Source organism: Gavia stellata, chromosome 4 (genome assembly GCF_030936135.1).
Source record: "Gavia stellata isolate bGavSte3 chromosome 4, bGavSte3.hap2, whole genome shotgun sequence".
Lineage (NCBI taxonomy): Eukaryota > Metazoa > Chordata > Aves > Gaviiformes > Gaviidae > Gavia > Gavia stellata.
The window spans coordinates 45,331,537-45,354,623 of NC_082597.1; the positions used below are offsets into that span (position 1 = coordinate 45,331,537).

The 23,087-nt window shown below is 40.5% G+C and overlaps 1 protein-coding gene across 3 annotated transcripts in view; it reads right to left on the reverse strand.

Annotated features, from left to right (window-relative positions):
- Positions 1 to 5,829: 5,829 nt before the first annotated feature.
- The window catches only part of PPFIA2 (PTPRF interacting protein alpha 2), a 334,737-nt gene continuing 317,479 nt past the window's right edge, over positions 5,830 to 23,087 (reverse strand). For 2 of the 3 annotated variants that reach the window (XM_059816812.1, XM_059816814.1), the window contains 10 exons: positions 22,610 to 22,691; positions 16,802 to 17,002; positions 14,574 to 14,636; positions 13,100 to 13,129; positions 11,691 to 11,866; positions 10,733 to 10,830; positions 8,729 to 8,904; positions 8,566 to 8,634; positions 7,476 to 7,635; positions 5,830 to 5,919 (listed from right to left, as the gene is read on the reverse strand). In XM_059816812.1, the coding sequence (XP_059672795.1) occupies positions 5,861 to 5,919; positions 7,476 to 7,635; positions 8,566 to 8,634; positions 8,729 to 8,904; positions 10,733 to 10,830; positions 11,691 to 11,866; positions 13,100 to 13,129; positions 14,574 to 14,636; positions 16,802 to 17,002; positions 22,610 to 22,691 (1,114 nt within the window). In that variant the 3' untranslated portion in view covers positions 5,830 to 5,860. The remainder of the gene's footprint in view (positions 5,920 to 7,475; positions 7,636 to 8,565; positions 8,635 to 8,728; positions 8,905 to 10,732; positions 10,831 to 11,690; positions 11,867 to 13,099; positions 13,130 to 14,573; positions 14,637 to 16,801; positions 17,003 to 22,609; positions 22,692 to 23,087) is intronic. The other variant, XM_059816813.1, reaches the window with a different exon arrangement.

Sequence of the window (23,087 nt, forward strand, 5' to 3'; positions counted from 1 at the left end):
CCAGGTGCAACCCATTTGCAGCTCTCTTTTCAGTCTACTCTTCATATGCATATTCCCCTTTAGTATTAAAAAAATTCGCTTATATTGCTCTTGTATGATAGCTCATCCAGCTATCCATCCCCTCTGCTTCTTAGTTAGAATCAGTCCCTGATTCTATGCATGCAGATAGTTTAGTCACCAGAGTAACACAACTACTGATGTATTCTAGGCAAGGTGTTACAAGCCTGGGCTCAGTCTGACCTGGATTTGGAAAATTTCAGGAGGCATGTTGTAATGAATAATCTTCCCTTTTGTTCAAGTATCAATCAGTTTCTTCCATGAAGAAACTGTTACTCAGGAACTGTGATCACAAAATTCTGAAAACTCTTGCCCTTCAACCAACTTCACATACCCCATATGAGCAGTTTTTGTTTATACATTCATCCTTGAGATTCAGGTAATTTGTTTAAGTTTTGAAGTTTGATATAAAAATGAAGGAAATCTTTTTCCTGCATACTTTTAATATAATTTACGAAATCAAAAATTATTTTAACTTGCTCCTTGGTTTCTAACCTGCATGACATTTAGAAATTGCACTTATGAACAATGCAGATGCTAAAGTTTTAGTTCACACCATCTTGTTGCTTCTTTAAAAGGAGTATATGGTAAGTGAAAAGAAACAGTAGTATATTAGTGTCAGTCATCCTCATGTATTAATCTTTACAATTTAGATGTAAATTTTATATTCTTATAGAGGTCTCAAGCATTTAAGATTAGAACGTAATTGGCAGAACAGTGGACAAGCAGCAAGTACTGATGTGATACATACCACTGATACTTGAAGCACTACTAATACTCCTATAGAAATTGAAGTTAACTTGTATAGCTTGTATAACTTTGTATACTTTTTGCTCCAAATACATAACTCCCATATACATAAAGTGCCAGCAAAGTTTGCTACTTTACTTCTGTTTGTGGATTGCTACTTTTTAGACAATTTTTGAATAAAGTGGAAATAAACAGCTTGGATAATCTTAAGTTAATTTTTGTTAACATACCAATTTTTTATTTCTGCCCTTGTTGCACTCTTCAAATCTATTGGAAAATATCACCTCATGTGCCTGGCCCATTACTCTTGGCTTAATAGATAGCTTGGTGTTAGAACTTAATTTCTTGGTCACACTTCATTGCTTTCAACATTGCAATTCTGAAGCATGTAGGAGAAAAGATACGCATCTCTGCTATGAGTTTCTACCCCCACTGAACCCTCTGGGAGTACTGTCATTGACTTCACTGACAGAGCACTGGGGCAACTGGTTGAAGGATCAGGAGCACAGGTAGTGTTTTCCTCAATCCTTTCAGCGGCACGGAGGAACACGGAAAGGAACAGGAAAACGCACCTGGTTAACACGTGGCTCAGAGGCTGTTGCCGTCGGCGGAATTTTGGGTTTTTTTGACCATGGGGTGGTTTACATGGCACCGGGCCTGCTGGCAGCAGATGGAGTTCAACTATCGTCAAGGGGGAAAAGGATTCTCGCTTATGAGTTGGCAAGTCTCATTGAGAGGGCTTTAAACTAGATTTGAAGGGGGAAGGGGATGAAACCAGGCTCCCTAGAGATGAGCCTAGGGGTGGCGTGCCAATGTTGGGGGCAAAATCGATAGCCCAGCTCAAGTGCATCTGCTCCAATGCATGCAGCATGGGCAGCAAACAGGAGGAGCTGGAAGCCATTGTGCAGCAGGACAGCTATGATGTAGTCGCCGTCACAGAAACATGGTGGGACGACTCATGACTGGAGTGCTGCAGTGGATGGCTCTAAGCTCTTCAGGAGGGATAGGCAAGGAAGGAGAGGCAGCGGGGTGGCTCTGTATGTTAGGGAGTGTTTTGATTGTATAGAGCTCAATGATTGTGATGACAAGTTTGAGTGCTTATGGGTAAGGATGAGGGGGAAGGCTAACAAGGCAGATATCCTGCTGTGTGTCTGTTATAGACCACCCAACCAGGATGAAGAGGCAGACGAAGCATTCTACAAGGGACTGGCAGAAGTCTCACAGTCGCAAGCCCTTGTTCTTGTGGGGGAGTTCAACTTACTGGACGTCTGCTGGAAGTATAACACAGCAGAGAGGAAACAGTCCCGGAGGTTCCTGGAGTGTGTGGAAGATAACTGCCTGACACAGCTGGTAAGGGAGCCTACCAGGGGAGGTGCCCTGCTTGACCTGCTGTTTATGAACTGGTGGGAGAAGTGAAGGTCAGAGGCTGTCTTGGGCTTAGCGACCATGAAATGATTGAATTCTCAATTCTTGGCCAAGTAAGGAAGGGGGTCAGCAAAACCACTACCATGGACATCCAGAAGGCAGACTTCGACCTGTTCAGGACACTGGTTGAGAGGGTCCCCTGGGAGACGGTCCTGAAAGGCAAAGGGGTCCAGGAAGGCTGGACCTTCTTCAAGAAGGATATTTTCAAGGCGCAGGAGCAGGCAGTCCCCATGTGCTGTAAGAAGAGCCGGGGGGAAGACGACCGGCCTGGCTGAACAAGGAGCTTTTGCTGGGACTCAGGGAAAAAAGGAGAGTTTATCACCTTTGGAAGAAGGGGCAGGCAACTGAAGAAGAGCATAAAGATCTCGTTAGGTCATGCAGCGAGGGAATTGGAAAGGCAAAAGCCCAGCTAGAGCTCAATCTGTCCGCAGTCCTAAGGGATAACAAAAAATGTTTTTACGAATACATTAACAACAGAAAGAGAGCCAAGGAGACTCTCCATCCTTTACTGGATGGGGGGGGGGGGGGGGGCGGGGGCGGAACATTGTCACGAAGGATGAGGAAAAGGCTGAGGTACTTAATGCCTTCTTTGCCTCAGTCTTTAATAGCCATATGAGGTATCCTCAGGGTATTCAGCTCCCTGAGCTGGAAGACAAGGATGGAGAGCAAAAGAAACTCCCCGTGATCCAGGAGGAAGCAGTTAACGACCTGCTATGGCACCTGGACACTCACAAGTCTATGGTCCCTGAGGGCATCCACCCAAGGGTGCTGAGGGAGCTGGCGGAGGAGCTTGCCAAGCCAATCTCCATCATTTATCAACAGTCCTCGTTGGCAGGGGAGGTCCCGGACGACTGGAGGCTTGCCAACGTGACGCCCATCTACAAGAAGGGCCAGAAGGAGGATCCAGGGAACTACAGGCCTGTCAGCCTGACCTCGGTGCCAGGGAAGATTATGGAGCAGATCATCTTGAGGGCGCTCACAGGGCACGTATAGGATAACCAAGGGATCAGGCCCAGCCAGCACGGGTTCATGAAGGGCAGGTCCTGCTTGACCAACCTGATCTCCTTCTATGACCAGGTGACCCGCCTAGTGGATGAGGGAAAGGCTGTGGATGTTGTCTACCTGGACTTTTGTAAAGCCTTCGACACTGTTCCCCACAGTATTCTCCTGGAGAAGCTGGCGACTCGTGGTTTAGACAGGTACACTCTTCGCTGGGTAAAAAACTGGCTGGATGGCCGAGCCCAGAGAGTTGTGGTGAATGGGGTGAAATCCAGCTGGCGGCCGGTCACAAGCGGAGTCCCCCAGGGCTCAGTTTTGGGACCGGTCTTGTTTAATATATTTATCAATGATCTGGATGAGGGGATCGAGTGCACCCTCAGCAAGTTTGCAGACGACACCAAGTTGGGAGGGAGTGTTGATCTGCTGGAGGGTCGGAATGCTCTGCAGAGGGATCTGGACAGGCTGGATCGATGGGCCCAGGCCAATTGTATGAGGTTCAACAAGGCCAAGTGCCGGGTCCTGCACTTTGGCCACAACAACCCCATGGAACACTACAGGCTTGGGGATGAGTGGCTGGAAAGCTGCTCTGCAGAAAAGGACCTGGGGGTGTTGATCGACAGCCGGCTGAATATGAGCCAGCAGTGTGCCCAGGTGGCCAAGAAGGCCAACGGCATCCTGGCCTGGATCAGAAATGGTGTGGCCAGCAGGAGCAGGGAGGTGATCGTGCCCCTGTACTCGGCGCTGGTGAGGCCGCACCTCAAATCCTGTGTTCAGTTTTGGGCCCCTCACGACAAGAAGGACATTGAGGTGCTGGAGTGTGTCCAGAGAAGGGCAACGAAGCTGGTGAGGGGTCTGGAGCACAAGTCTTATGAGGAGCGGCTGAGGGAACTCGGGTTGTTCAGTCTGCGGAAGAGGAGGCTGAGGGGAGACCTCATCGCTCTCTACAATTCCCTGAAAGGAGGTTGCAGAGAGGTGGGTGTTGGTTTTTCCTCCCAAGTAACTAGCGACAGGACAAGAGGAAATGGCCTCAAGTTGTGCCAGGGGAGGTTCAGGCTGGATATTAGGAAAAATTTCTATACTGGGAGAGTGGTGAAGCATTGGAACAGGCTGCCCAGGGAGGTGGTGGAGTCACCATCCCTGGAGGTGTTCAAGGAACATGTGGACAAGGCATTGCGGGACATGGTTTAGTGGGCATGGTGGTGTTAGTTGATGGTTGGACTTGATGATCATATAGGTTTTTTCCAACCTTAATGATTCTGTGACATAACACTAAGCTCTAATCTATAAGTACGTATGCATAAAAAGGTTTGTATAGTTTACGTGCTTCATCATTATCTTTGTAGGACCATCTGCTAAACTTACCTATTTTCGAAAAAAAATAATGTTCTGTGCTTATTTTTCAGTGGTAGGATGAAAAGTTCCCTTTTGTATGAGATTAAGGTTTTTATACTTTTGCAGTCTCCTGAACATCTATGAAGTAAGGCTCATGTCATCAGTAGGATCCTGAGCAATCTATGTTTTCCACTGGTAACATCTGCTGTTCCTAAGCACTTCTTGAACGTGCCCAGAATTAGTAAAATCTCAATGGCCCGAAGCCTCTCCCAGTCTTGGGAATCTAAAAACAGGACTTTCTTGTAGATCCTGATATGTCTTGCCTACAATATGTAATAGCTATTGAAGCATGTTTAATGCCTGGTGAGGTTTTGGTGCTATCCAAATATTCTTTCCAGCTCCCCTACAATCCCCTGAGTAACTAAATGGAAAAGAAAACAGTTTTACTGAGAAAATATTAGCATGAAATGGAGCCATATTGATGAAAGCACTCATCATGTTAGTATTTTTTACAAAACTTGTGATGTAGCAGAAAACAGTGTATTTCTGCAGAACTTTGGAAGAGTGAATTTGTGAGATTCATAGCCATATTTAAGACACAAGTGGTGAGAAATGCAACATGAATTCCAGTACTAGATTTGGTCCAAAGTTGCATTCAACTCAGAATATCCTTTCTTTGCCACTGGTCAATTCTGAATGATTTGAGAAGTGGAAGGTTCTCTGTAACAGACAACTTTGGAAGATTTTCTGTACAGGGGAAGTTTTGTTCTAGGTTTATTTAGCCATCTGATGCTCTAGATTGAGCCATATCTCTCATTTAAAAAAAAAAAAAAAAAGTAAATATCTTCTGCTTTACTAGCTTTTTTTTTCCTCTCTCCCCAGCTCTTGGTAGAAGTACTTCAACTTCTCATAAAGTAAATTCACTCCTTGTGCCTACTGCTGTCTCCCCAATTCTGGCTTTAAGTTTGAAAGCATACAAAATACGTCATGGTTGGTGAGCTATCATCTGAACATAGTTGTCTGAAAACTTTTGTCTTATCTGCTGAAGTGGTTTCAGCAGAAACAACCTGCTGTTTGAGATGGGGAAAAGAATTGCGTAGCGTCTCCTGGACTGAGCTTGAGACTGTTGTCATGATCAAGTGACCACCCTAGTGAGTCTGAGTTAGATGCTCTCCTCCATGCTGGCTCTTGCTTGAATAGTGCCAAGGAATACTGGGTTTAGTGTATAAAGAGTTTTCATGATGGCCCCTTATGAATACTCACAACAATTCAGTGCTGGCTTCTTTGCTAGGCCTTGTCAGCATGAGTATGTGCGAACTGTTGAGCTGTCTAACCTCTGCAGTCGTGATGAAGCAACTGCAAATTGCAAAAAAAAAAAAAAAAAGAAACAAACCATAACCTCTTTAGAATCATGAAGAAAATAAATCAGTCTGTTTCCCACTGGAAGGGTGGCTATTAAATTGCTCTGTGGCTTTCTGTGACATGATCTGGGCATAGTCTATTTCAGAACTCAAGAGTTTCTGCATGTCTGGTGTACTATTGAAATCTGTCTTAAGTGAATACACTTTAAAACTCAGTTTTGTCTTCATTTTGTTGGAAGTCCTAATACAGTACCTATCACGCTGTTGAAATACTATAGCGTTCTTAGCACTGGGAGATAGGAAGCCAAATCTTGGATGAAGATGTAGGTCTTCAAAGCTACAAGCTACCTACCTTTAAGTCTACTGAGTTCAGTACCCAGCTCAATAATAAACTGTCTGGAAGACCTCAAGTAAAGCCCTAAATCTCCCTCGTGCCTTAGTTCCCCATCTGTAAAATGGGAATAATATCTTCTACATCATAGCATAGCTAGAAGATGAAATCCATAAATGTTTGTAAGGTTCTTAGCTACTATAGTAATGTGGACCATGGAAATGCCTAGGGATTTAGTACCTTTATTTGTACATGGAATTTGCCTTGGAATGGATTCGTGTCTTATGACTTCATCATCGCCAAAAAGTGCAGGATTAAAAGCAAAGCGTGCGCATGAGCAGTGGAGTCAATGGAATTCAGTGATGCAATCGGTAAATTATTCCATCTGTAACTGCAACTCTAAAGTATTGATTTTAAAGGTGGGAAACTTTAATGGAATTTAGATGGCTTTAATGAAATTTAAATGGCAATATTGTTCATTCAAGAGGTACAGAATGTAATCACTACAAGCAGTATATTAAATTACTTTGAGGCAAGTCTATTCATAGACCTAAATTCTCTCATGAGGAAATAAACAGCAGTATTTGAAATGGGCCAATCTGTGTACTGGTACTTCTCAGGACTTCAGGCAGGTATACATGGTTTTATCGTCCACATACCTGAAGGAATAGCTGCAGTGGGATTTGTCCCTTCTCTCTGCCTCTGATTTTTAAATTTTACTTATTTTTTAATTATGGTCAGCTTGTTACTTTTGCAATCATTGCTGAGTTAGTGCATCTTTTGGAAGTTAAAAGATTTCTAGAGAAAATTAAGACTAGCATACAGTAACTCGATTAGTATCTGAAATTCAGTATTTGCTAACTACACTACCCGTCTGATTGTTATTAATTGTTAGCAACTTGAGTTATATGAAGGTCAAGGCTAAGCTAGTTAGTTTGAAAGTCAAATAGGAAAATAAAGGTGATAGCCCTTTCTAAGTTCATTCTCTAATATACAGTCCACATGCTAGAGAGGCTAATGAGCTGAAATATTTGATTAGAAAACAATAGTATGCCAAGTCAGTGCTTTTCCATTCCCTAATTCAACTCTCCCATTCGTCCTTATACTCGTTAGGTGAATGCAGCCATTCCGGTGCAAGACAGACATGCACTAAAAGTCAATTTAGCATGCTAGAATAAGCCTCTTGCTTTTCAAGAGTAAGTGCAGAAATGACTGCATACCATCAGTCGCCATCTTCCGCGACTGCCCTGATGTTGTGGTTAATCTGAACCCAGCTGGCAGCGTTTCCGAGGAGCCCGGCATCATGCTGATCCCGTGAACCTCGCGTGGAGGAAACTGTCGTCGCCAGGAGGGGCCACGTCTGAAGTTCTTGTCATCGCTCTGTCAACACATAGAGTTGTATTTGGTAAAGCAAAGTGAAACTTTGTGATTAATTATCCTGCTGTCTGCTGCCTCTCCCACTGTCAAATGTATTCCACAACAACTACCCTGCTTTGTTGCACTGCATTCAGTAACTGCGGTGCGTTTGAGACTCTTGTAAAAGTAAATCTTTTAGAAATAGTAAATGCTAGGGTGGAAAACTCTTCTTAAATCTCTGGCTCGATATAGTAGAAAGTTTTAGTATCAGCTAAAGCAGAACTTTCTTAAAAGTTGGATCACTTCCAAATATAGTGACAGAACGTGCAGTGGTTTGTTACTGCATTAGGATGCTTACATAAAGTGCTAATAAAGAATTAAACACTCATGTGCATGCACAGAATTCATAGGCATCTCACATTTTCAGCATGTACAAGACTTGAACGTTTTTGCACTGGACTCTTACCTTAAGATGAATATTTTCGATAGGTGGAGTTGAGATTCCCCATCCTAGATAACTGCCCCAAATCCCACTCTATTACATATTGATTAACTGTGAAGAACGAAAAAAAAAACCCACCAAAAATTCACTTTTTCTCTTTTTTCCTTTTTTTAAAAGAAAGGGTGCAAATGTTCTAAGGAATAGGTTGCACAGACATCCCTCCCCCACCCTGACTTACTCTGGCCAGTGAAAGTTCCACTCCTTTCTGCATGTTTCATCTATGGAAAATGTTCATCTTAAGGTAAGAGTGCAGTGCCAAATCCAAAAATGATATCAATATGTAGCCATACTGAGGTTACTTTAAAAACCTTGACTGGCATTTCCTAATCTTTTCTTAAAGCTGTAACTGAACTCTTTTTAACAATGTGTGAATTAACATGTCTTCATGCATTCAATTTAATTTTTATATTTTACTGTGATATTTTATAAATACTGAAAATAAAATTAATTACTTCCTCAAGTCGTCTTTCAGTTCCTAGTGCTAAAAGGTTGTTGTATTCTCTCTCAAGGATCTGCCGTGCCTAGAGATACCAAAGTAAAAAATTAAAATGTGTGAAGATGAATAAAAGGGAATAATAGGTACAGATTAACCAGAAGTAGCATGAGCAAACTTGCCTGGGTGTTTTGTGTTGGAATCTGTAATAATAAAGCTAAACTGCTGTAATCAAAGTTTTCATCCAGTGCTATAAGTGAACCATGTACACCACTTTCTAGAATATTATTTGCATATTCTCGGAGGCCAATAGCTTGTATCCAGCGTATGACTCGATCATTGCTCCATACCAGCACATCTGTAAGGACATAACACCAGTTCAGTCTCCTGATACCTGGTAACTTCCCAACTCTACAGGTGCATGCACGTAGTTGTGGATGCACTGTGGATGTCATACTGCATTATTTCTTAAATGAGGAATACCAGCAAACTCTTCATACAGCTTTAGTATCTCCTATGCAAAAGCCAAAGTGTGGGAGCAACTGTGTGATTTTAGCTACCTTCAAGTTGTATGTTTTTTCTAAATTATGTTTCCAAAGGAGAAAGGTGCCTCCAGAAGACATCTCCAGAATGCAATTCCTCCCACCTCCTATAGATTCCTTTTTCAATTCCTAGGCAAGATTCTACAGTTTAACAGTGCAAGGGCACAGGAGAAATATGCATTCCTCAAGGCTTCACTTGAGAGCTTTGTATTAAACATTTTGAGAGTCAGGTCAGCACCTGCCATTTTATAACATGCCATAAAGCAAACGATGACTTCACAATTTTGGAGACTAAAACTATTTTTAGTTCAGAAAGCTGGTTGAGCTGTTAAGGTCCATGCCAATTATAAAGCTAAGGCAACAAAATGAGCCAGGAAACCATTTTTGAAGGTTTGGCTATTACAAAAAAAGTATCCTACCCTGCCCATAAGATTAAAAGGAAGTTGCTTATACTGCTCTTTGTACTTTTGAGTGGGAAATGTAATACTGAGTTTTGTGTTACTATGTGATCAGCAGGCTTTTTCCTGAACCCTTAGAAGTTCAGCTAATGTAGCTGTTCTAGGAGCAGGCATTCTTCATCGCCTGACCAAGAGCATCCCAGACTTTGGGGTCAGGATCAGCTGAAACACAGCGTGGCAGCCAGGGATCACTGAGACCAAATCCCACCTGGGACCGTGTCTAACTGACTGATGCACGGCAGGGTGAAGGTGGCTATGGGTTACCCTTGTCCTAGCGGTGACTAGCATTGAAGCAACACCAGAATTTGAGACCAGTGCCCAATTCCCCCACATCAGCCTCCAGCTATATCCACTTAGGCTGGCTGACACAGATGCCTCCACATCCAAGTCAAAGTCTTTGCTTTAATGCGTGCCATCATCTGCCTTGTGCAAACGCACGCTTTCGTAGCCATTTCTCCTTCTAATTCCCTTTTTTTTTTAGCTCTTCCAATCAGCATTGTGCTTTAGAAGTGTTAACTGCTGTCAGTCTCTACAATTGAAAATGCTTAAAGGAATCAAAGGATTCACTCCTGATAATGGAAAGAAACCAGCAACCCTAACAGTTATATACAAAAGGAACCATGCAGTGAGCCTGCAACTGCTCTAGAGAGCTTTACACAGAAAAGTACTTTTAAATCAGCTGTTATATTTTCTAATAAGGCCAGTTCTGTTAGGAACTATTCTTATATACCAAGCAGCTGTCTCAGTGGCCACCCCTCCAAGCACCGTTGTCACATTTTTAAGTAAGAAATCAAAGGCAAAGGTTTTCAAAGGCAGGAGCACAGTGTTAGGGTCCTGAGTGCTCCGACTTCCCAGTGCTGCCCCCAGCACGTCCCATTGTTCTGCAGGCTATTTGGCGTTCTGCTTCTGAGACTGAAAGAGGCTAGGATAAAATCTGTCCCCAAAATCCAGTTTAGCAAAATGTATGTATCAAACCGCCATTCGGAATTACAGCCCCAATTTAGCAAAGTACTTAACTGTGCCTAATTTTAAGGAGATGCTTTGTGTTCTGAAGACAGATGGACTTATATTAGTTTTACTTAAAGCGCATGCTTAAATGCTTTGCTAAAATGGCATGAGAAGAGGTTAATAGTGTCAAGCTTCAAAAGAAGAAACATTCCCAGTATTCATTCCCAAGAACTATCACCTTTTATTTCATGCTGACTCATTTCTCTTCGCTTTTCCAGTTCTTTTCTATCATAATTCAACCTCTTTAAACACATGATTCCATATTGCAAGCTTGTTCTGTTATTTAAAGAGAAACATTTACAGAGTTAATAAAGATAATTTTGAAGATGGGAACATATGTAGGATGTATCTCCTGCATTTCACATGAGGTGTTTCATGGTGCCAATGTAGCAAATCTTGAGGACAGAGGAGAGCAAAACCATTAAAAAAACTCCACAGACTTCAAAAATGAAATGGACAAAACCAAACTGAGTATGTTTGAATAAATGTTCTAGCGTAAGAAACCCGAAACAATAAAAATCATATTCAGAAAAGGTCGGCCCTTGCGAGCCGTGAAATGTTTTGCCAAATCAGGCCTCAAAAAAGTGACAAATCAAGCAGTACATCATTAAAAAAAAATCCACGTCTTGTCACATAAACATCATTCCTCCTAAAGCCTAAATGACTTTATTTCCATATTTCCAATTTAGCTTCCTGGCTATATCCCTAGATAACCCAAACAACTGTCAATTTGCTTGTACTGTTCATAGCTTTTATGTGCTACACACAATAGCTTTTCATTTTTATAAGATCTCAGGGGTTCAAATGTTAAGTCTACTATTTTCTGATACTTTAAACCACTTAATAAATTATTACTGTTTCTGTGTTGTGAAGGCTTTATTTATATATTAATGGTTCCCCGCTTATTATGAAATTTATCTGTACCAATATCTTAGTTATGAGAGACATAATTGTAATGCAGTTGCTATTGCTAAAGGAATCTCTCTCAATTCAGATTTCTGACACTGAGTACTCACTTTTCTGTGTGGTTTTCCAAGCCAGAACAACAGAAAGTTAGTGTATTTATTCTGTGCAGCACTGAGCACTATGTCAGACACATAAACGTCTTTATAGGTGTAGTCTTTGTGCAAACCTACCGATGAAAGCTATCCACCATTTTTAAGTGCACACGCAGGTCTTTCTTTGTCAGGTGATCTAACATCCTCGCATCTACCAGGCATTCCATAAAATAACTTCGATACTGAGGTAAACCCAGACTGGGGAGCCATTCGTTACCTATCCATTCGTGGTTCATATCACCATAAGCCAGGGTCTAGAGGGAAAGAAACAAGGTGGAGGGGCAGTAAATTCTTGACAGTTGTTCAAGGTTGCACCACAGACTGAAGACAGAATATCTATCTGCTATGCTTGTTTCTAGTGAGACTTCCTGGCTTAGAAATCCTGCCTAAAAGGATGTTTACAATGTGTTGACATTTGAGGTGGAAGCCACTGTGAGGTATTTGTTACTAATAGCAGTTTTGCCTGTTATGTCTTGTTTTCGATCTTTGTAAATTTTAAGCAATTTTTTTGTAATAAGAAATCGTAGTTTCAATTTTGAGTTTTAAATGCAAGCAAACATATTACATAATCAAAATGTGCTTGTTTCATAATCTTGTTTGGTTTCAATTGATCTTCTAGAATATTTATGCTAGGCAAATTCTACATTGAACTTGGTAATATAAACATGGCCCCAGGGAATCAACTGAAGTTTGTGTCACTGTGTAGTGGGGGCTAGAATTTCTGAAATAGAATCTAATAACACTTCATGGTTACGCACCTGTAGTCCTTTTGAGACTGAAAGTTAATTTCAATTGTTTGTCAGCCAAGCTTACATTCACCAGCAGTCAAAGCAGGTGACAAAATACATTCTATTAATGAGACATTTTCAGCTGTGAACAGCTTAAACCTAAGTGCATTAAGCTTAATGCCTGAATGCTAGCTTCTAGGAGGATTCTGGTTTGCTCCTGTCTTAAAGAGTTAATTTACTGAGCTCTGCATGTGATGCACTTAATTTCAGCTGAAATTTCAATAGGGTGAGAAAGAAGTTGAAAAATGTAAGTAATTGATAGTCTAACTAAAGTGAAAAATTTTGTTCCTAATTATGCAAGACTGTTTGTAGACTGATACTTGGGTGTGATTTATACAATTGTTCTAAGAAAAATCTGATGTAATTTTAGCAATGTTAGATCTCAAACGCTTGGCATATTTTATTAGCCTATTCTCAAAAATATTTTTTCTAGATTTAGCTGGTAGCTAGGAGATGTCTCTGGAATGTATCCATTTCTTTTAAGAAAAACATTTGCAGCATATGTACCTCTTTGTGGTTTACCTAGCAAACCTGTCCAGAGAAGATTTTCTTTGTATTAGAAGAACTTTAAAATTTGTAAATCGTAATTCAATCATTGAGATACTGTCACAATAGTGTACTCCTCTATGCATATCGATACACTGTTAATTACATTATTATTAGCTTTCTGTTCAAAAAAATCATGTGAAAGCATCATACCTGAGCCCAGCTGCCTTCTTCAGACTCTTTCTGTGTTATCAGCAGGAAGCAATTAGTAAAGCAGGTAAAAACACAATAAAAGGAGTTATAAAAAGATGTGGTTTTCATGTGTATGTTAATGTTAGTACAAATGAAAACATACATGTAAAATATGGCGATAAAATAACTTCAGTTAGTGGCAATGCCCTGGGCTAAAATACCTTAAAAATTACAAGACCAAACCCATAAAATCTTAGTAGGATAAATCTAGCTAAGTTTTCAAGATACAAAATCATTATATCTTAGCAAAACTTTACAGCATTATCTTAAACACTTTTTATGGTTTCACAATCAAACCAAAACAATTTACTTAGAAAATTGGGCATTAGAGATGCCTTTTTTTGTTTCTAGTTAAATTTGCAATATTCACAATAAAAAGTTGTCTTCTTGTGAATATATTGTAAAGGAGCTTTTTATGTAACATTTTTTATGGCAAACTATATTTTTCTGGCTGTCCTGTTAAACAGGATCAACTCTTCTTCTGGTCAATTGAGTGTTGTTATATTTCTATTTATCTTTACCAACAATAATAAAATTGAAAATGAGCTCAGCTGTAAAAAAAAAATTATTGATGAGAAACTGCTTCATGAATGTTCATGAGAAAACTTAAAATAATATAGCAAGCATAAATTTCTAAGAAATAAGTCTTTATTGCATCAAAATTTAGCTTCAGTACCTCCCCCACCATTATGCATTGGGCTGACTAAAATGTTTTCCAAACTGAAGATAGGTTTTTCAGATATCTCACTGTAGGATTATATCATGTTTTATAAGCACTGTTATGGAGTAGTTTTATGTTGTAATGCTAAAACCAAAACCTAAAATCATATATGTATGTTCCAAGTAAAAGAAAAAAGTCAGAACTATTGAATAAAATCTATCAATATTTATTTATGTCCCCCCAAAGCAGGGAGAGGTTTGACAAAAATCATAAATGACACACTCCATGCACCCTAAATCAAACAGCATGAATACACGAGTACGGACATGAAACACAGCATTAATGAAAACACAGTTGCCTAATGCACCATTCTAAGCCTTTTCTTCTTTCTTTCTATTTCAGCAGATACAAAACTATGTTTAGAAGAGGTACTAGGGAGCAGAGTACAGGGGAAATGTTGCACCTGTAACTGCAACAATTTTCATTTCACTAAATGAGGTTTCACACTGGCAGTGAAACTATTATGTACTGTAAACCTCCAATACTGGTTTTAGGTTAACACAATTTTTGTGATCGCAATGCAGTTTGTAATTTCTTTTGCTCAGAAATGATGTAACTGTTCTTTAAATTCAATTTCATTACTCCCTGCGACTTTCTAATGGCATGCTTGGGAAGTGTCCCACAGAAGATACGACAGCTACGTTGAAGCAGATGATGCATCCTAGTTGTCTTTTGATCACTGAAACCATTTTAAATGGAAGTGGAAAGACTAACCGTTTTAGCTGGAGCAGCAAGATTTTCCATCTCTTCATGGGTCACCCAAACATTGCCTGAGGGCTATGAACAAGGCCCGCAGGGAGGCAGGTGGGATCCACATTAGGTAAGCAGTGGTAAAGAAGAAAGGCAGCACCACTGTAAGTTAACAGCGTATAGCATCACCATCAGCACAACCACGTTCTTGCCTCTACCAAGCTGCAACTAGAGACAACTTTAGACAACTTGTTTTGTATCTTTTTTTAGAGGATTCTGAACAAACATGATGGAGTATTTCAACTAGAACTGGTGGATGAAATCCAGCAAAGCACCATCACAAAGGAAAGAATAATAATTAAAGCTGCATTTCACATACAAGTGGCAAATACAACCTTTAGCTCATAGCTCTGTCTGGAGGTAAGCTTCAGTTCTCAAAGATTTTCCAACCTAAATATTCTGCACACATCACACGCTCGTATTGTAATCTAAATAATTATTACTTCCCCCACATTTCTGTAAATCAAAAATGTCAAGAAAATTCACTTGTAAAACTATTTTTCCTCATCCTATTGTTTTCAGTCAGATTATTACTAGGACAATGAGATGATGCAGGGAGGGGGTGTGGAAGTCTGCTGTGCACATAAGGTGAAATGTGCTTCATTTTCTTGAGAGCCGAAATAAATTAACACCTTTCCTGAGAAAGAGGGAATGCAGAAAGGCTTGGGACTCAGAAATGCACGTGCCAGGGCTGGGCAGCGTTGTGCTGCCAATTACTCTTGGAGAATTAAATAAACAAGGCAAAATTATGCCCAGTGTTTCTAGCTTGAATGTACTGTTTTCTTATTTCATAAGTGTCAATGTGCTTATGCTTTGAAATATGCTGTTATGCTCTTAAAATCAAAATGAATTTTGTTTAGTAATTCAACATCACGTTGAGTCTATACTGCTTTACTCAGGTGAAATCCATTACGATTCATAGTATTACCATGGTTATGATGTACAAAACCATTCTGAGGGGAGAAAATATCAGATGGGGAGCAGGTGGGGAGAGAAAATATCAGATGGGATATTTAAAGAACCTTGGGAAAGTGAAGATAAAAGGCCAGTCAACAGGAACATTGGAGTCCTATTGCCCAGTTGCTTATATGACTCAGCGGTTCTGGTATCCCTCAAAGTTATCTCAATTCTCATTTCCACCAAAGGATTCTCCAAGAATTCCATGAAGATGAGAGATTATAAAATACAAATATTATTATTATTATTATCATTATTATTGTTATCTTAGTATTAGAACTCTGAGCTGCAGCACTTGAGTAGTAGTCTTCATCCTTCACTTCTGTGCCATGTTCCCCATCTCATCTGTTTTTTTTCTTGTTATTTTCTTTTTTATTATTACACTCTCTGTTGGCTCTTTCATAGCCATCATCATCAGCCTCTCAGGTTGAAATTCCCCTTTCGTCATCTTGTTTCTTTTTCTCCTCATCAATTTGGCCTGTTTTTCTTCATTTTTCATTAAAAGGTGCTTTTTATCTATAGCACATACATTCTCACTCTCCCCTAATGTACTTTATTGCTCTTTTTGATATATTCCCCTTTCTTTTCAGACTTGTATCTCTGTGTTTCTTCTTGCTTCCTTCCCATCTGCTGCCACTCTCCCCCTTCTCTCCCTTCCTCACTGAACACACGCACAGTCCACTTCTCCCTTCCAGACTGTCCCTTTACATCTCCAGTCACTGCTTCTCTTAAAAGCATGAAGAACCTAAAACCAGCAGACTCAGATTAGATAACATTTGAAAGGATGCAAAAAAAGGGAATGGGAACAAGATTCAAAAGAACTGTATTCCTAATAACCTCTCCCCACTCCTGCCTTGCCTCCCCTTCCCCCCCCCAAAAAAAAAAAAAAAAAAAAAGAGAAACACAGTCTGATTTGGTTGGGAGAGATGACTTGAAGGAAGAGAAAGGCACAAATACAGGCAAAATTGCAAATAAGGTGCTCAATACTGATCATTTAGCTAACATCAAGGTTAATCAAAAGCACAACTTAAAAAAAGAAAATATCTGCTAAAGGAAAAATATCAGCGCTCAACAATCAAGTAAGTGATGAACAGGTCCTTCTAAGTCTCTATAGGACAGTTCCCACTGATTGTGAAGTGTGTGTTACCATAGAGCCACTCTCGTACTACAAAAGTCTTTTTGCAGACTCCTGCAGGGTGAAGTGGGGAAGAGAAAGTGAGTTGAACAGGACTCACTGTTCTGGATGTTGGTGGTGCTGATGGACTTGTTAGTGATACCATCTCCTGGATTGCTAATCGGAGCTTTAAACGATGAAGAGGATTGCTGATTCCAATTTCCCGTTGAATCTCAGTATCGGACAAAGCAGACATAATAGCTCCGCTCTTCACATTGGCACGGCAGGCAGCAACGTACCAGGCGGGCATGCCTAGCCAGAGCTGTTGAGAGAAAGGACACATTCATCCAAAGCATTGCTTCATTTCTCAAATGAAATTAATCATCAAGGCACGTATCAATCTGAACAAGCGTGGTAATACACACAAATGAGGATGACTATCATATTCTTTAATAAAACGAAATTGTTTCAGAACCTTTGAAATTGCCATGGCTTCACATGAACTGCTTTTGTTGCTTTTATTGTAATCAGACTTTAAAGAAAGGGATGCTTTGAATTATTTTTAGAGCTACTGGGCTACTCCTTTCCCAGGCCTTTAATGAGCAAGTAGTGGCACAAGTCAGTGTTACTGCCCATTTGATAGTCTTATCATATGCAGAAAACAATTGATTCATATTTTCACTTTTGTACTAAAATGGCTTTCTCTCTTTTTCCATGTTAGTCCCCACAGTGTACTCATGGGGCATGATCTTACACTTCTCAGCTTTTATGTTCTTGGTAGAAATAAACCAAGCAGAGCGCAGATAACCAACCCAGTGAGGACTGAGCTTACTGTAAATTTGGAAAAAATCTAGTATGGTGTCATATCCCAGCTAGAAATACTGGTTAGAAATTGCAGCAAAATGTAAGCACAGCTACATGACCTGTGGATTTAGATCTGTACTTGCCACTTCACGCTTTTCCTCTCCTTATGTTAGTCTTACTAGCCTAGGTCATCAACAGCCCCTTGCTTTACCACTTACTCTTTTCTTGTAAGAGGTACTCTCCACTTCTAGCAGTCTTCTACTCAGTCATACTGAGTATGAATTCTTCTAGGTTTTCTCAGCTTTCTCATTTTGTGCTGCCTCATTAATATGATTGTTGGTGTCTACAGATCTTTGCTCCCAAAGGACATAATTCCATAGCAGAGATACATATAGGTGGGAAGTTTTTGTCACAGTGTGAAATACATTATGCTATAGAGAAAAGTGTGAGAAGGACATAAGCAGTGAATTCCATAATCACTGAGGTTTTGGGGATAACACAGTGGAAAACAAAGACATTCCTCACTAGATGCTTAACTCCAAGAGACTGCTAGGCTCTGTGAAACCTGAGAGAAGATACTTCTGTCTGGAGAGTAGTCCTTTCCTGCCCTCTCTCCTCTCCCTTTTCCAGATCACTATTGCACGTGGATTGGTGCTGTGAATCACATTTTCAGTACACAGCTCTACCCACTGGGATGAAGCAGCATAATATATAACAAAAGTTTTCCACTGGGCAGCAAAACAGCTAATATTCTAGATTTTGTGACACTGAGTGTCGAAGTGCATAAATCACCCTTCACTTCTTAACCTTCAATGTATCAGAGTGTACATACTTCTGTACACATAAAATTTACATAAACATTTATACAGCTACCTAATTTTGTTAAGTATAGATCTGCTGTACTTCACTGTACTGCTGTATAATATTCTTTCAAATATACTTTGTCAAAAGCACTTTTCAAATGTACCTATTAATTACTAATGGCTTGTAGTAGCATGTTATTCTATTCTACTGTTTCTACTGTTTCTGTTTTTACTGAAATAGAAACTTGTCCATCAGCATACCATGCAGTGATACTATGTGATAATAGCCATTATAGTCTACATTTTCAGATTTTTTTTATTAATTCTGGGTAGATGGCAATTAACGACTATCGGTTTGAATTTCGGTGGGATAGAGCATCTGTGACTGTAAGTGAAGTCATCGCGAACTCTCTCTGTGCATCTCGAACAGGCCTTCAGAATTAGCTGATTTCATGATTTTAATTTTTTCTCTTAATAATGGCTTACTAAAAGAGGACACAAGGTCAAAGAAATTATTAACAATATGCCATCAGCAAATTCACCAACAAATCTGGAAAGCAGAGACAAACTGAAAGGATTTTTATTTAAGTTCTCATAGTACAGGGAAGTACTGTGTGGTTATTAACAATCTATACCTTATCTGGGACATATTTATTTAAAAGACAGCTGTTAGATCACTTTTATGTCACAGAGAAAACAGACTTGAATGTCAGATTCCAAAAGAGCTCAGACAGGCTTTTCTGTACTGACTCCTGATGTATCACAGGGCTTGTGAAATGACTGCATCATGTTTCAAAAAGCCCTTCCCACTGATGGGATGAGCCACTGCCCCCCCATCCAATGCTAGTCTGAACCTTACAAATATGATCTACTTCCAACTAACAGTAATGAAACACAAAGTTTCATGAAACTGAACAAATGCTGCACTTCTTAAACAAAGGGCCATGAGGAAAATATGCACAGCTTTAAAATGTATTTAACATTCTTATTTAATTTGACATTAATTTTTTGCATACATGCACTTGAAAAGCAGGAAAGTGTAAATACTGGGAGTTATTCACCCTGCAGAAATAGGTTCAAATCTTTGCTGCTCATTAGGTAAATTAGTTCTTTAACAAATTATGTTAATTAGTTTAACAAACAGCTGTCTCTACCAGAAGATGCAGTTAGATGAAAACAGTCTCTAAAAAGAAGGCACAGTAATTGTTCTGGGCAGAGAACCCATGTATCAAGATGGATATATTTTTCCAGAATTAGATAAGAAAACCCACAGTTCTTAAAATATATCTCAACTATGTCTGTGCTACACACAAATGACCAGAATAAATGCTAACACTAAAAAGTTAAGACCTGAAAAGTTTGGAAATGTCACAATTGCGATCACATATAATTCTTTAATTTGGGCCTTTGTCTCCTTTAATATTAATTTTGGGTTTTAATCCAACTGTGTATTTGTTTGCATGGCAAGGTTTTGGTAGCGGGGGGAGGGGGGGGGGGGGGGCTACAGGGGTGGCTTCTGTGAGAAGCTGCTAGAAGCTTCCCCTCTGTCAGACAGAGCCAATGCCAGCCAGCTCCAAGATCGACCTGCCGGTGGCCAAGGCCGAGCTGATCAGCAATGGTGGTAGTGCCTCTGGGATAATGTATTTAAGAAGGGGAAAAACTGTTGCACAACGAGAGAGGAGTGAAAACATGTGAGAGGAACAACTCTGCAGACACCAAGGTCAGTGAAGGAGGAGGGGGAGGAGGTGCTCCAGGTGCTGGAGCAGAGATTCCCCTGCAGCCCGTGGTGAAGACCATGGTGAGGCAGGCTGTCCCCTGCAGCCCATGGAGGTCCACGGTGGAGCAGATATCCACCTGCAGCCCGTGGAGGACCCCACGTTGAAGCAGGTGGATGACCAAAGGAGGCTGTGACCCCGTGGGAAGCCCGTGCTGGACTGGTTTGCTGGCAGGACCTGTGGAGCCGTGGAGAGAGGAGCTCACACTGGAGCAGGTTTTCTGGCAGGACTTGTGACCCTGTGGGGGGACCCACGCTGGAGCAGCAGTCTGTTCCTGAAGGATTGCACCCCATGGAAGGGACCCACGCTGGAGCAGTTTGTGAAGAACTGCAGCCCATGGGAAGGACCCACGTTGGAGAAGTTTGTGGAGGACTGTCTCCCAGGGGAGGGACTCCACGGTGGAGTCGGGGAAGAGTGTGAGGGGTCCTCCCCTGAGGAGGAAGGAGGGGCAGAGACAATGTGTGATGAACTGACCACAACCCCCATTCCCTGTCCCCCTGTGCTGCTGGTGGGGGAGGAGGTAGAGAAAACTGGGAATAAAGTTAAGCCCGGGAAGAAGGGAGGTGTGGGGGGAAGGTATTTTAAGATTTAGTTTTTATTTCTCATTACTGTACTCAGATTTGATTGGTAATAAATTAAATTAATTTCCCCAAGTCAAGTCTGTTTTGCCTGTGACGGTAATGGGTGAGTGATGTCTCCCTGTCCTTTCCTCAACCCGTGAGCTTTTTGTTATATTTTCTCTCCCCTGTCCAGCTGAGGCAGGGGAGTGATAGAGTGTCTTTGGTGGGCACCTGGCATCCAGCCAGGGTCAACCCACCTCAAGGGGTCACATACTATGTTTTCCCCAGGAGAGTATGAAATGCACACAGTGTCCATCTGCTGACTGAATGCCCTGATGTTCACTTAATAATAAATTCAGTCCTTGTGCCCTCATATCTTTTTATCATCAGTATTCAATCTGCATTGAATACTGCAACTTAAACTTTCTCATGGGCTTTCCTGTGCTACTTTCATCATATTTCCCAAGAAGTTCATAGACATCAATTTCTCTTTACAGCCTCTCTCTGACACAGTGGAAAGCATATCCTATTTTGCAGCTAAGAATTAAGAAGAAAAAAGATTAGAGCTTAACTTGTCAGAAATTCTTCAAATTTTGGATCACCCTGGAGGACATCAAGGGCAGATTTTTCTCAGCATTCAGAAATGTATAGACCTTTGTATGTTCACCTTTCCAGCAGATCAGCTTTCACTGTAATATTGAATATTTCTGACTGATACAAATCTGGTTACAGAACTCTCAAAGTCATATGAAAAAGTCAGGTAGTGGCCGAATTAATGACTGTTCCATATTAACAGAGATATTTTTTGGGAAAGAAGAGATCATCCTATTTTCCAAGGTCGTGTGTAAATGCTTGAACTGCCTTTCTTCCGTTTTCATTTCAGCTGTTTAATTAGGTACCTTCAGCAATTCCAATATGAAACAGAAATTTTGTAGACATTAGCTGCTTTTATTCCTCATCCTTCATTTATTCCCTGAACATGCTCCTGTTAAAGCTTTGGAGGGAGACTTTTCCTTTTAATTGAAGGGAAAAACTCTACAAATTCTATCTGATGATCAATGGATGATACCCACAGCAGACATGAGAACAGGTGGGAATACATTGAGATGCTTGGTATAGACAAGGAATAGACACCTGTTCCTTGAGCCAACAAAGAGCTTCTGTCTCCACTGGACTGATACAACCTTGCCGTGTAAAAGTGACTGTGTATTTGTACAAGAACATCCTTACTTTCTGCCTTCTCGTCCCCTCAGCATCTGGGTAAGTATTTTTTGCAAAGTTCCTTCACCTAAAACATTCATTGATTTTTGCCAAAATTGATAGAAACCTTTTCTGAATGTTTCTCTGGATGAGTTTCAAAATCCATTCATTTAGGCTCTTCAAATAAAGGAGAGCTCTCTGCAGATCAGATTTCAGAGATTAAGGCACTGCCTGTTAAATCAGAGAGATTTCAACCTGGATCTCGCACATCCCAGGTGAAAGTGCCGAGAGGAACACCTCTTCTTCCTGTTCTGAGTGATATCTAAGTAAACCAGACCTTTCACATTATATTGTAAAAAGATAGAAAGTTACAAATTCTTTAAATTTATTAAAAATTCTGAAGATGTAGCTTTTGTGTTAACCTCGAATAAAATGTGATAGCTATTTTTTTTTCTGCTTAGCACATCATCCTACATAAACTCTGTCTGTGGAGTTCCTAGATATTTAGAGATTGAGAAATTATAAGATTTCAAAAATTAGGGGTTTGAGTGCATTTGATAAACCTTTTTTCCCTGTCTTCATCGCCCTGTGTAATCCCATCCTACTTTTTTCAGCTCTAGTCTCTGATTTACATCATCCAGTGTCAAAATCTGCTGAGTGCTCATGGCACCGTGCACAGGGGAGAGAGGAGGACACTTTAACAGTCTCTTTTAGAATTTGTAAGGATGAGCACACAGAAGCAGCCTACAAACGTGACTCATGTTTCCAAGTTATGGCCAACACTTACCTCCAGCCAGGCAACCACTGTAGGCCCATCCCACTGTGCAAAAGGCAAACCCTTTCTCCGAGCTTCTTCCAGAAGTTCATGTCTAAAAATGGATCAAAAATTGTTAAATATGCAGAGGTACGTGTACGGACAATATAAATGTAACCGTGCCTTTTTGTTAAGGGTAACAACAGTGAAGCACGATGACAGGCATAGAAAAGGCATGGAAAACATCAGTGAACAATATAGCTCCTTCCCCTTTTTGAATGTATTCCTTAATCTATTCCCAACTCTTTCTTTTTTTTGACAACCCTTTAAACACCTAACATACAAAAAGCAAGGTTTCTGTCTGTTCTTAGCTGAAGTAATACAGAATCGGGATACCCTATATAAAAAGATCACCCATATAATAGAAGACATTGGTGAAGAGAGAAAACAGGCATTCTTCCTGAGACTAGCTTAGCTCTGGTCTGGTGATGATCCAGAAAGGCCCAAAATT